We start from the raw sequence: 14,753 nt of genomic DNA, 5'->3' as shown, positions 1-14,753 counted from the left end.
AAAAATGTTAGGTATTTACACTCAATAGCAAATAAAGTATCCCTGAATATTCATGGCTGTTGCTTTTAATTAGCAATAACAGTAGTCATAAAACTCTGAATTTAGGAACTGCAGGACCAGGGTTCTTGCTGCAGCTCTGCAGGTGTGTGTAATTAAGAGGTATAGCCTCTCCATAACGAAGACTGCAACCAGAATTCCACTATGAAAGGTGGATTTGGATCCTAATAATATAAAGAGATCCCATCTCAAAACAATATGGCCTTGGTATATTTCAAAATCCTCCTTCGAATTCAAGTTTTTCCTCCATTTTTAAAGAATTAGTCAACAAGCATGCAGATTTCTTCCTTTACCTCACTCCCAAAGAACAAACAAAATAAGCTTCACAGGTTTCACTGAGACAGCTCCATGACAGACAAGTTTATTGGAAGGATTCTTAAAAGCAGATACTCAGAATGTGCTCCATCAGCCCAAGTTCAAACAAATTGTTTGGTTTCCAAATGATGTGTGCATGTTACAAATTGTACATTTTTAATATCCTCATTTATACCACATGACATGAGCATAAAATATGATTATAATGTTACTCAGTATGCCAATTTATTGCTACAATTCCCAACTAACATAGGGCACACCTGGAAATAGCTTGTCCAAGCCAGTGACTGCAAGTTAGTGCTCCTGGGACTCCAAGATGTCACTAGTGTTCTGACAAAAAACACCTCTTATACCTAACAGGCCATTTTGTGTTGTAAGCTAGTCCATTTTTTAAAGTGGTCTTACTTGACAGGAAGTGTTAAATTTAAAGTTGTTTGAATATTCACTGTGTGATATTTATATTGACTCATAAGAAATCTTTGTTTCCTTTGTTTGGCTTTTACACCTCTAGAAATATCCATGTGTGATCAACTATATTTGACATCTACATCAAAGATATTATAAATTGTGCAATAGAACACAAATAGTAGATTTAGCAGAGTTGTTCAAGGGATGAGAGTCCAGGATCCATGACTGAAATGCTGCCCCCTTCAAGATGAGGGGGGGTGGGGAGGGAGAGAAGAGAGAAGGAGGCACACACCATCACACAGTGTTGCCATTTACCTTAAAAAACATAAGTTACCACATGTTTAAGTCATCAGACTACTGTTTGCATCAAAAACTATGCTAATGATGATTTTTAAAACAGTCTGAAGAAAGATCCATATTAACTCTGAATACAAGATGTAAAGTTAAGCTATTTCAGTCTGAGTGAAGCACAGCTACTTTGTAATGTTAGGTGCTATGTGAAAGCTTCTTTACTATTTAGGTCAAATGATTCTCGTATATTTTGCCAGCCCTTTTGACCAATAATGCAGTCAGTTTATTGAAGTGAATTTCAGCAACTGAAACACTTATTTCAACAGCAGAAAACCACTATATCCAGTGTGAAAGTAACAGGGTGGTATAAATATAAGCATACTGTATATTACACATTATATATTTACACATACTCCAGTTAACCATGGGACGATTAACTGAGTAGATGACTAGCTATCATGGGGTACAAAATATTTTTGTAAACAATGTGTTGAGAGATTTTAAGGGAAGTCTGACTGCTGGAAAGATGGTCTTCCTGGATTCCTTTTCTTTTTTTAAAGAAATCAATACTTATTAAGGATGATGTATGTAACAATGCACTTTGTATTAAAACAAGGATCAATATTTTACAGTTTAAGAAAACTTTACATATGTACATAAATTACACATCAGGAATGGTTTTAAAGCTCAAAAGGAGTCATCTAAGAGTTATTTCCCTTCAATTAAAACCTTTAACTCTTTCACATTATGGTCATTTGCAACTGTCACAGCATGATCCAGCGCTCGAATACTTGCTAGAAGCTTTACTGTCTGTTTTATATGCTCCCTAAATGAAGGAAAAAAATAAGTTAATAAAACTAGAAATCAAAACCTTGCACAAGTCAAATAATATTTTAGAAATGTTTCACTACTTATTCTTTTTTCTCACAGCAAGTGAGCCAGCTTGTGGATAACTTTTTTTTTTTTTTAAAAATATGGCTCATTGAAATTAGTGTGTTTCTGGATATGAAAACAAAAAAGTCTCTTTTGGTGATAGCAATACTAGAAACAGGAAGGGAAGACAAGCTGCCTATGTTTGGCTTATTTGGACAGTCTCAGAAAAAACTACTGGGTCACATGTGGTGTTAGGAAGTCAGTCACAGCTTCCTTTAAAACACACACACACACACACACACACACACACACAGAGCTTGAACCAAAACATCTAAAAAATGAGCAGTTTTTGTGCATGCCTCAAGTGATAAAAATACTGTTACACATTCGTAATAGATTGATCTGGATTGGGTAGGAACAACAGATTCACAGTAAACAAAATCCTAGCAATCCAGGAGGTACAAGCCTGGTAGGAAAATTTTAAAAGTCCCACAAAAGAAACAAGATGCAGACATGAAATTTAAACTATCCAAAGAAATGTTCATGACTACAGAAATCCAAAATCTACCCTAAATGGGACTATCAAATTGAACTATGAAGTGGTGTCCGACAAACAGATGCAAACATGGGTTATGAGGTTTTGTTTCCCTCTTGGCACAAGTAATTAATTATTCTATTTCAAAGCAAAAACAATGTACTAGAGTAATATTTCCCCAGTGACTATGGGACAGAGGAGCCTAGATGAACAGCTGTGTTGCAAAGGGAAGTAAGGTCATTTATGTAATTTTGTAAAATGAAGTTAATATAGATCAGTGGCCAATTGCACAATTGTTACCAGGAAAGTTTGGGATTTATTGTATACTTCCATATACTTAATAAAAATTATCGGCACAGAGCAAAGACGACTAAATTAATTGGAACTAGAATATCAGGAAGAAATCCTTTTAGCTCAATATCCATCTACCCTTTCAGTATTAATCCACAGTTCCAGTTTGAGTTTGCCAGACAAACAGCTAGTTTAGAAAGAAGATACCAATTTATAAACTAGGATGGCTATTGAAAGACTTTCATTTTCTACTGGAATCTCTCTCCTCACCTCCTCCAATTCACCTCTAGTAGCCACATGTGGGCATTTAAGTGTCTAATCCCATTTATGCTTTTAGGTGTGGTGATTCTCATGAGCAGGGATTAAACAATGTTATCTGAGAATGTAAGGAATTTCTCCAGTGGGTTGTCCATGTGTGTTTAAGACAAGAGCACAACCTGGATTACAGAAATCTTTATTGCGGACAGTGGCGGGAATTTGCATGGCAAGTAATTAGCTGCATCAGCAAATTTGTAAAGAAACCAGCAAAACCAAACAAAATCCCTAAATGCCACTTTTCAATTAATTGTTTAGAGCAGAACTACACAATGGGAGCAGATTAAATGTAACCTTTATACAATACACTAGCCATCCCCAAAAGCCATTGATACCATATTAAAAATCCTATTTAAACTTTAAAAAAGGGGGAACGCCTCAAAAATTTTATATATACACACATACACACGTACGTATGTCTGTTGGCACATGTGCTTTTGTGTTGTATATATCAGCAGCATGAGATACTATTGCATTACATGATTCAAAATAAATTACCTTGCATTTCTTTTCTCCACATCAGAGCATCCAATGCTATTTCTGTAAATTGTATCAGCCAGATGAACAAGGTATCTACACAAGTTTTCTAGCTGGGAAATAGTCTTGTCCCCTTTTAGATTAGTGAACCACTGTTTAGGAAAGCAAGCAATTACCTAGAGATGAGGGAAGAAGAAAATGTGTTAACAGCAAAAAGGCAAGAAAAATGACTAATACCTACGGTCTAATATGTTTTAGAAAGCCATCAAGATGCCAGTATTGGCAATGGTAAGGCCTACACTTTGAGGGTACTATAACAACATATTAAAGACCAATGTGAGAATTAAGATGCTAGCAACACATACTAATCAATATCTTTAAAAAAAATCACCAGCAATATCAAGGATAGCAATAAGCAGAATTTCTAATTTCATATAATGTATCTTTTATTAAAAAAGTTGTCTGCTATGAAAACATAGTAACTGTTTTATTTATAAAGAGATATGGGCAACACTCGAAATCTTAGGCTAAACACAGGAAACTGAAGAGTCTCCCACTAGGGCTCCAAATATACGTTTTACTTGACTGGAAATTCAAGAGAGTTAGAAGATGTTTTTAATGTATATTTTCTAAGTATATTTTGTTCCATTTTACTTACACTTTGAGCTTTTTTAATGCTGTCATCTCCACACTCAGAATTCTGAAAAGCCATAAGGATATATCTATTTAGCAGGCCATCTATCGATAACTCCTGTAGAGTTTTGTTTGAAAGGATTCCATACCACTGGAGAAAGTTTCCTAGTAACTAAAGACACCAGAGACAATGGAAGTGTTGAATATTTGAAGGCAAAACATAAGCAACTATTGATAAACAAGAAAAAAAAATAATTTTTAAGAAGATAAAAAGACATGTTTAAATGTACTGATCAGAGTGAGGTAAAAGAAGATAACTTCTAGTTCAGTTTCATGACTAAAGAGAATCAGTGAGATGTCATTCTTCCCAGTGTTATAACATGGGATTTGTACAAAGATGATGATTACAGAGCATTCTATGGAAAATATATACAAAGAAACAAGAACAAATCAAGGTTTTTACAGCCCAAGTTTGTTGTATAAAGTCCATTAAGTGTTGTCTAGTGCAGTGATGTCTGAACTTTTCAGTCTGAGGGCTGAACAACAAAAAACAAAACAAAACCAAACCACAATCAGTACTTTGGGGCAGACGCTGCCCTGTTCTTGCTTCCTTTGTACCACCTGCAAACAACCCTGGCATAGGAAAAATCCCGTTATCGTACAGACAGCATGGGTAGTGCCTACACTTGACTCCCATCAGCCATTGGTACAGAAGGCATGTTGTGCAGGGGAGAGTGGCTAAGTGTTTTATCTCCAACTGGAATATGGACCACAGGGAACCAATGCCAGCTGGTACAAATTAAAGCATCTTGCAGACCAGTGCTGACACAGAGAATAAGGGAGCTGTTGGTTCTCAGCTTCTCCTTGATTTCTAGTCTCCTGTGCTACAGTCAGTGGCTGTGTGGGGTTTAAGAGATGTTTTTTGATAGGTACTCCCCTAAGCACAGGCAGAGCTAGTGAATCTCCAGATCCTGTTCTCTGGAGCTCCATAGCCTGGCAAGAAAGCAGGGCTACTCTCCCCACCCTACCCTGCAGCATGAGAGCAGCAATTCAGAGCACTCCCAATTCATGCAAAAGCTCCAGCTGGGGCTTCAAAGAAAGTAGTGGAAGACAGTTTGGGAGGATGTGCCTGCTCCTACTTCCTCCCTGTAGCAGCAGGATGATGCAAAACATTTCATTGAAAAGGTTACAGGGAGCAACATTTTATATCAATTTTCTTGGTATAAAAATACCAGTTTTCTTAACAGCATAGCTGTCAAATTGTGCTGCTCAGTATGAGACATTTTATGTAGATTTAATAAGCTATTTTGTATGTTTGCAAATTTTAACATAACCAGACACTTCAACTTACAGTCAACACAATCTGTCCCAAACAGTGAAAGGAGAGGACATGCAGCTCCACTAAACTTGACAGCTGTTGCTGTGGGGAGATAAATGGGTGCTGGAGTGTATTTGGGAGTATGGGACGGTTTCAGTGGTAGGTGACTTGGGGCTGTCTGGGTGTAAAGTTCTGCAGGAGTACCTGGGGGAAAGCTGGTGCAGATAGCTGTTAGAGCTTGGGATCAGTGGTAGGCCCCTCACCTTCTCTCTGTTGCCTCGATGTGCTGCCATTGCTGCCACTACTATGCTCCTTCCCTACTTTGGTCCAGCAGGGGAAGCACTGAGGCCTGGCTGCCTGCTCAGCAGGTGCCACAGTAACTCCTGGCAACCAGTGGCACCAATATTACAAGTCACTTCCGCAGTTTGCTAAGATTTCTCACAGGTTGTACAGAATAAGTAACAGGGCTGTCAAATGGAAGTATCATGCAAGGTGTGTGACCCTTTGTCAAGGCTGTCAGTCAGAACTCGGGGATCAGCCTCAGAGCCCCTAGATCAGTGTTTTTCCAAGTTCGGGTGGCAATCCAGTATTGGGTCGTGGCATGTAAGGCACTGGGTTGCCTTGCTCAGCACCCAGGGACCCTAATGGCTTTGGTCAGCACCACCGACCAGGACGTTAGAAGTCCCATCAGCAGTGCTGCCCAGCTAAGGCAGGCTAGTGCCTCCTTGTTCTGATACCGCGCTGTGCCCCGGAAGCAGCCAGCTGCGGGGCCGGCTTCTAGGCAGGGGGCCCACAAGGTTCTGCATACTGCCCCCGCCCCGAGCACCAGCTCCACACTCCCACTGGCCGGGTACCAGCCAATGGGAGCTGGGAAGAATGCCTGCACACCAGAGCCACGCCTGGTGCTGGCTGTTTCTGGGGCACAGCACGGTCTCTGATGCCAGGACAGGCGGGAAGCCTGCCTCTGCACCCCAGCTGCGTCCCTGACTGGGAGCTGCCGGAGGTAAGTCCGTGCCCCAATCCCCTGCCCCAGCCCTGAGCCCCCCCACAAACCCAGAACCCCTTCCTGAACCCCAAACCCCTCATCCCTGGCCCCACCCCAGAGCCCTGACCCCCTCCTGCACCCCAACCCCCTGCCTCAGCCCAGGGCCCCCTCCCACACCCCAAACCCCTCATTCCCAGCTTCGTTGGGTTAGGAGCATCAACAATTTTCTTCAACTGGGTCCCCAGAAAGAGTTTGAAAACCACCACCCTAGACCACAGGTTGGACACCATTGGTCTCCTGGTTTAACACAGAACTGGAAAGGCCAGGAACTCAATACTAATCCTGACTCTTGCAGACTTCTATGGCTTTGTCAAGTCAAAATTACTCTGTGCCATTTTCCCCATCTGTAAAATGACACTTTCCTACCACAGCATAATGAAGTGAGGGGGTTATTTATGAAAATTGCTTTCAAGATGCGGCTGAATTTACTTTATTTTAAAATAAAAGCAAGGTCATGAACATATGACCAATTTTGGTCTTCTACAAATCACTTTCATTTTAATGTTTGAGAACTGAGAGCCATGCCCAGTTTTTCCTCTAGAACACACACCCACTCACACCCAAGATAAAAATTAAAAAAGAAAGAAAGGTTTAAGGGTGGCCAATTGTACGCTTTTAAATTGAAATGTTTGTTGCCAAAATGTTACAAGTATTGTTATGTATATGAACAGATTTTCAAACGTATCCAGAAGTTGGAGAAACAATCCCATTTCTCCCCAATTCAGTCCCTACACCCACCACTGGAAAATCCTAGATCTACTACTGTTTGCAGAAGTCTGTAAAGTTTGGATATTTGTTGAGTTCATATACTTTATTTCAAATGAAAGGGCAAGCGACCATTGTGTCTAATTTCAACAGTCGCTAAAGATTAAAAAAAAGAGGGCCACCTTCTGACTATGCATATGTGAAGACAAGGAGTTTCCTCCATCTTCTCTCTACCCCCTTGCCTCAAGTAGACCAAGATTACAATTGTTCTAGAACTCTGGAGCAAGCAGTGACTGAAAGCCAAAGGGATAAATAAATGTGTCACTTGTGCACAATGAGTTTGATGTTTCCTACTTTTTTTAAAAGTTAAAAATAAACAACCAAAGTAGCTGTTCTGTCCTTTGTCCCCAACCAAGACCTTTCATTTCAGCTACCCTGTTTATATTTTGCCTGCACGCTTTTAGATTTTGTCAGATTTTATTTTTTGGTCATTTGGACTATCAAGACTGATCTGCTTTGTATGTCAAATAAATATGTAATGCATAATTTTAAAATAGTTATCATTTACAAAGTGATCTGTCCAAGCTCTCTGTTCTTTGTATAAGAGATGGTTTTAAAAGGGGATGAAATTTTGTCAGAAGAGAATTTCCTTTAAACCTTACAGTGCTACTTTAACTTAAAATTGAAATTTATCTTAAAATTACAAATGTTCACTATATCTGTACTTATATACCCCACTCAAAGTACCGAATATAGTAATTTCATTAGTCTACAAAGCTAAATTTTTTTCAAAAGTTTCCCACAACCTCCCTTCCACCATATGCATTTTTAAGTAATTCTCTAAAATATTTAAGTGTATTTTATTGTAGCAGTACCTGGCTTGAGGCCTCATCAGATATTTTTGTTGGCTTACCTTCACTGAGGACCAAAACTGGCGTTGGAAAAACAAATAAGGACCAGAGTTCTTGTTTTCTAAGATGCTGGAAAATAAAAGGATTTCTCTAAACTTGTTTAATAGGTAACCATAAAAACTTCAGTCTGAAGGTTGTGGATTATTCTTATTTTCATGAATGGAGGACAGACTACAGTAAAATTCCAAAGTTTCAAATAACTTTTTTCATCATTTTCGCCTCATTACATTCTTACAGTATGTTATTAAACCTGAAAAAAAAAATCGCTAAAACCCAAACCCAAGAACGAGCCCAGAGCTATAAAAAGCCTCAGCTACCATATGCAAGACAAAAAGGCAACTGGTATTGCCAATCAAGATGTTTATGGCTGTTTTGCACATTTAAACAAGCAACTTACTTTTTGGGGTACAATGGCATGAACACATCGTCATCTAGCGTTCTTCTCATTCTTAGTAACAGGGCCTTCAAGAGTGTCTGAAAAAGTTAAGAGATGAAAATGCTAAAAATTTTTGCAGTCCTGCGTTGGTTGTTAGCTAAATTAAAGGCCTCTTTAGAAGTTAAAAATGCAAAGTGCTTTAAGCCCCAATTCAGCAAACTACATAAACATGCTTAACTTCAAGTATGCGGGTAGTCCTACTGAAGTCAAATATTGGGAATAGCTACAATTAACAAGTCAGTAAAAATACTGGACTTCAGTTTAAAGGGAACTGAAGTCAATTTAGCTATTCCTGTGCTTAACTTTAAACAAATTTTTAACAATTTGCAGGATCAGGGTCTTATACAGTCTTAATCTAACAACTCTGCTGGGAGTTATCGCCTATTTTAAGGTTTGCATTCATACTCCGTTAACTTCTATACTGTAAGTATACAGCTATGACACTGCAAAATATCAGTAAGCTGTCAAAGACATTCTTTTGTCATAAAAGACAAGCAAATGAATTACGTGGCACTCAATCTAGAGGTTCTAGCAATACAATATGCTATGAAAACAGAAGCAATGGCGTTTCCAACTGAACCTTAAAGTGAAATTATAGCCCCATAACTAAGTTTGGTACATTTTGAATCACTCTGTTCAAATCCTATTGTACATTTTGTACAGACTCAAATGGCTTAGCATCCTTCCTAGTTTACTTCCCCCAGCTGCTCCAGTGGGTCTTTAGCACTACGGAACTGGGCACTGGCACATCCATTAGTTGTAAGATTCTCTTTCTTGTTCCAATGTGTCTAATGTTTCTCATTATGCTGCAGAAATTCTATAAAATAGATTTCCAAACTAGTATGACTGAGGAAAAAAATGTTACCTGTGTGTTTTTGTTTTCTGCGTTTACCACTGAAGGGTATCCATTTACTAGTTTCTGTGTAACTGCTACCATCCTAGATGTCTGTGTTGTAGAAAAAGGGTCCCACATACTTTCAGCAAGTACTAGTAAAAATAATTAAGAATTACTACACAGTTTTCTTTGCAGGTGCTCAAAAAGTAGGTATTAAGACAGTTAAATCACATGAAAGTTGTTCTTCTGTATTTACTATGGTTTAATATTTGTAAAAGTTACAAAATAGCATTTAAGTCATACCTGTTAGTTTAGGGAGAACAACTCTTTCTACAATGGTAGGTAATAGTGAAATATCAGCATCATCCTTCTCTTGCTCCTGTTCTTCACAGCCATAAAATAGCAACGATTCAAACCACAACATGCTCTCAAAATCTTGACACTTGCCCTATTAAAATTAATAGGACAGACGTTAGTCCCATACATTTAAACATTGTTTGAGGCCAACAGGAGTTTTAAAGAGCCTGAACAACTTATTTAGCCATCCTAAAACATCAGCATAATACACTTGAAGGCCAAAGTTTTTTTCCCTCCTTTTAAAAAGAAAACAATAGCTTTGGAATTATGAGCCAAGTATCCTAGACATCCTAAAGGCACATTAGGCACATTAGCCATTAGAAAAAGAGCCAGATTTTTAAGAGGTGTTTAGGCACCTAATGGGATTTTCAAAGGTGCTTTACTCACACGGAATTCAATGCAGACTTCTCTGCATTTTTATCTGGCCCAAAATACCTTAGTTAAGCACAAATCACTTTGGGCCTATTCATTTCTGCAACTGATTCTGCATGACTGAGGGTAAGCCACTCTGCCTTAATTTCCCCATTAACAAAATGGGGATAGTATTCACTTACTTCAGAGCGATGTAAAGTATTTTCTTTTCTTACACTGGTGGCATACAAATCATTGACTACCACTCTGTACAAAACCCCAGCATGGAATACACTAGTGATACCACACTAACTACAGAATCCTGATGAAAAAGGCCTATTTTATATAAATGTGGTTTTCTTATATGCCCATTTTGTAGCCTATGGAACATAAATGGTTAAACCTGCGAGCACCAAAATGTCTCATGTGTCCACACACTATTATATTTGTAATTCTACTCCACATAGACAGATACTGGGGGACATCTATTAACATTATTTATAACCTATCCCCTTCCTGGCATCAGCCCTGTTTCTATATTCTAACGTAAGTGAAATGAATAGCCAAATCATTAAAAATTGTAAGTGGAAAGCTATTTGGCATATTTTCAACATACCTATATGCTTAACTGGGAAATAAAATAGCTCATTTTATTCTGAAGGTACACTCAACAATAAACAAGTTTAAATTGTTTTAAGATCTGTTTTCCCTTAAGTACTTTTGTTCTAAATAAATACTTTGCTTTAAGAAGTTTACGTCTTTAAGAAGTGGTTACTGGATACCACTGTCATTGCTCCCAAAGGAAAGAGAACTGCAGATGTTGAACTTAAGTCAGACCTGCTGTGCTAACCACAGGGGACAGCAGCCCAAAGCCCAGTCTGAGCATGGAAGAATCATATGATTCCATTTAAAAAAAAAAAGGTTATTAATTATATTTCCATACCTCCTGGGAGCCCTAACCATGGACTAGGACCACATTGTGCTAGATGTGGTACATACAGAACAAAAACAAGGCCCCTGCCCTAAAGAGCTTACACCCTTATAATCTTGAGAGCTTGAGGCCCAAGACCTGAGAGTGGCATACTCGAAAAGAACCGAAGGGTAGTTCACCTTGTTTTGAAAAAATGATGCTCTAAATGCACAACAGTTCACTTAATTTGAGTAACAGTATCTTACCTCCAAAGGAGCCCAGGTAAGGAGCTGAAGTCTTATTAAAGGATTAAACAGCTTTGGTAAACAGAGGCCAATATAAGCATCTTTATAAGAGGAGAAATACTTGGAACGCCAGGCTTCAAACTGTGATTTAATGCAGTCAATTGAGTAGAAACTTTCTAGTACATCTTCAAAAACTTTGGTGGATTCCTTCAAAATGCGATCTAGGGGGGAAAAGTTTAGAGAACTAGGTAACAAGCTGATGTTCTATTGTCTACAAGAGCTCCCATAAGGTGGTTTACCCAAGCAAATTAAATGAGATTCAGCTTAGAAACTGACAAAAGCAACAAAAAAATTCAGTTTTCTAGTTTCTTGTCCTCTGTTCTTCCCTCACTGCAACACAAACAGTGCCTGGGTGCTGTAAGTGTCTATTTGGTAAACTGTTTTATCATGCAGATATGTTTTATATTAAGATCTAGTAAGCTTTGGTAGCACCACCAGTTTTGTTTCAGTAGTAGCCAGAAGTGGGACGGTATCAATAATGATAAATAAGGGTGAAAATGAAGAACTAAGTGCCACGTTCTAAGTGTGACGGGGCATCCTTAACACTAGCCAGTCAAATGAGGGTTCCAGAAAGCGTGGATTTGGACATGTGGATCTTAGAGCGAATTGAGCTGTTGATAATGTGAATATATATATCACATAATAATAATAAAAAATCACATTTAGTGAACATTACAATTACCAGGAACTTTTTTTGTATTTTTACTGTACTAATAGTTTACAAGCCTAGCAGCTGTTTAAGTTCCTGCTTTATCCTTTTACTCCCTCTCACCCCTTTTCTTACACAATTACGTTCTCTTCATTTTAGTCATTCCTTCTTCCTGCAGCTCTAGTTCTCTTTGTTGTAAGCAATGTTTAGAGTTAGAGCATCAAGAATATAAAGAGACAAACTTCAAAGGGCCCTTCCTATAGCTCTTCAGTTCCAAAAGAGAAACAAATGGGAGGCGTTACAAAGTGGAGCATCATATAACTGTATCTTTTATACTGGTCTCCCACAACAGTGATACCTAAACTAAGAACATATTAAATTGTCCCAGCAATCTTTAACTGCCATTATATCCCAGTTATATGTATGCCATTTGTGCATCTTGCAATCCAAAATGAATCTATGGTGTGTATGATATGAATATACTAAAAGTCTTTAATAGATACTGAGCAGGCATAGTATCTGTTTCTAAATCTCATATATGCACAAGAAGCCAAGTTAAAACAGCAGTTCAGGTTCTAAGTTTTTAACTAGATAGTTGAGGTTAATATTGTTTTTAACAAAAGTTTTATTGTACCTGCAAAAAAACCTAAACAGACACTTCACAAAACTCAAACAGATTATTCTTATGCACGGGTAGCAGTTTTCGTGAAACCACAGCCAATTAAAACAATGGAATTTTTAGGGTTATAGGCTTACAGGCCTAAGTCACTACACAGCTCATTTAGTTACATGTATACAAAAAAAATATATATATTAAATTTCAAACTGTTAGCTCATAGCAACATAGCTCCATAAAAATTGTCAATAAGCTTATAGACACTTATGCAGAACTTCAGAAAAGACATGGTCTTTCACCTACCAAAGTCTGCAACTTCAGAATTCTTGGGGATAATAGAATATCTTGCCAAAAATCACCCCAATATATATATATATATATATATATATATATATATATATGTATGTATTTTTTTTTTTAGAAGATAGAGTTCAAGTGTGTCCCACTGAACAATGAATTGCCAAAATCCACACAAACTTAAATGTTTAACTCTTGTCATTAGAGGGAGCATGTGTTTCATAATGCAATAGAAACCACTCAGACTTGCAAAGAAAATAAAGCACTGAATCTGTGCAAAACTGTATGGTGGCGTGGGGAAGGAGGCATGTTGTTACACTTTACTATGCAAGTTTGTTCTGCAAGAAGGGAGGAAGAGCAATTCCTCTATTTTAGCTAGACTATCTCCATAGAATAAATTGAATTTGTACATGATTTTAGAACAGGTCTGTTAAACTTCGTTTTAAGAGTTGATATTGTCCCCATCAAGTTCCATATTCTTATTAAATGCTTTTTTAAAAAACAACTTCAAATCACTGTTGTGATTCTGTTATCTTGTCATTCTAAGTCTAGAAAAAAATCCATATTGTGTAATATGCATTTTTTTTTTTAGGATTTCCATGTTCAGTTAATAAGTGAGTGACTTTTCTAACCTCGTTCCATGTTGAAATTAGTAATATCTGTTGAAGTTTCTTCATCATCACTAGAAAGGCCTTCAAAGTGATCTGCCATCTTCCCAGTTTGTTCTCTTGCTTGCCTACGACGGGCTCTATAAGGCAGCAATACAATTACAGTATAAACCAATCATTAAGATCTTTGTACAAATGAACAATAGTTTAGCCATGCTGGTCCTACTCCTGACCCCAGGAGAGCCAAAGTAAAGATAGCCTCTCCATCCCTCACCATGGGAGCTAGGGGAAAGCAGTAAGGACTGCAGCAAGACTGGAGTGTCTTATAGGCATTTTCAGTAACTTTAGCAAGCACCATCTGATTGGCTGCTTCCACATACTAAGCCTGAATATTTCTTTGAGGATATCCTTGGCAAGTACGTGGGCTGAGGCATGAGGCGCCTGGACAGAGAGATTAGGACGAAAGGAGCAAGTTTTGTTGGAAGGAGAACTGTAACTAACCAGATATGTACTTTTGTCATTTAACTAAAATGTTCTCTTCATTACTGCACAAAGCAAATAGTCTCTAAGTTGTCCAGAGTGGGGACAGCGCTTTCCTACATGTTATGGAAATCCCTGCTTGATGTAATGATACTGCATGGAGCCTTTGGGTGCTACCCCAATACAATCAGGAAATCTTAGTACTGTACCTTCTAGCTTCCCTTTCCGCAGTCCGCCGTTTTACATGCTCTTGATAGAGTGCTCTGTCTCGTCCAAAAGAATCAAGATTCGGTGCCATCAGTGCTTTACCTGCAAGATTACATTGGTTGAAATTAAAACACTTCCATCTACAGTAACAGGGAATAATGTGTTGTCCAGTATTTTGAAGCAGCTAAAAACAGACAAACCCAAATGTTTGAATCTGTAGCTACTACAGGTTGAGAGAAGTAGTGATGGAAGTTGGAATCTCAAATTGAAGATACTCCAAATTTATTCAAATACGAATTTGGCTTCATCACACTTCAGTCTTCCCCTCTAATACTGGTACTCACAAGTTATCAACACTCCGTGGCCTAAAGCAGTAAATGTTTAAACTGCTTGGTACCAACAAAAATGAAAAAAAACTGTACTGCTGCTATAAATATAGCATTCAGCATGCAACATTTTAAAAACACAGTGAGTGAGCAGAGAAGAGGGGGAGGGAAGAGAAAGGCAGCCCTGTAACAAAGATTCAGT

The 14,753-nt window shown here is 38.1% G+C and overlaps 1 protein-coding gene across 2 annotated transcripts in view; it reads right to left on the bottom strand.

Annotated features, from left to right (window-relative positions):
- Window positions 1–387: 387 nt before the first annotated feature.
- Window positions 388–14,753, bottom strand: part of PAXBP1 (PAX3 and PAX7 binding protein 1) — a 35,165-nt gene continuing 20,799 nt past the window's right edge. For both annotated transcript variants that reach the window (XM_073362186.2, XM_073362195.2), the window contains exons 9-18: window positions 14,228–14,327; window positions 13,563–13,678; window positions 11,330–11,529; window positions 9,749–9,893; window positions 9,476–9,597; window positions 8,572–8,648; window positions 8,177–8,243; window positions 4,221–4,367; window positions 3,584–3,738; window positions 388–1,897 (exon numbers count right to left, since the gene is read on the bottom strand). In XM_073362186.2, coding sequence (XP_073218287.2) covers window positions 1,780–1,897; window positions 3,584–3,738; window positions 4,221–4,367; window positions 8,177–8,243; window positions 8,572–8,648; window positions 9,476–9,597; window positions 9,749–9,893; window positions 11,330–11,529; window positions 13,563–13,678; window positions 14,228–14,327 — 1,247 coding nt within the window. In that variant the 3' untranslated portion in view covers window positions 388–1,779. The remainder of the gene's footprint in view (window positions 1,898–3,583; window positions 3,739–4,220; window positions 4,368–8,176; window positions 8,244–8,571; window positions 8,649–9,475; window positions 9,598–9,748; window positions 9,894–11,329; window positions 11,530–13,562; window positions 13,679–14,227; window positions 14,328–14,753) is intronic.

Source organism: Lepidochelys kempii, chromosome 1, assembly GCF_965140285.1.
Source record: "Lepidochelys kempii isolate rLepKem1 chromosome 1, rLepKem1.hap1, whole genome shotgun sequence".
NCBI lineage: Eukaryota > Metazoa > Chordata > Testudines > Cheloniidae > Lepidochelys > Lepidochelys kempii.
This window is presented reverse-complemented; position numbering and strand designations above follow the sequence as displayed.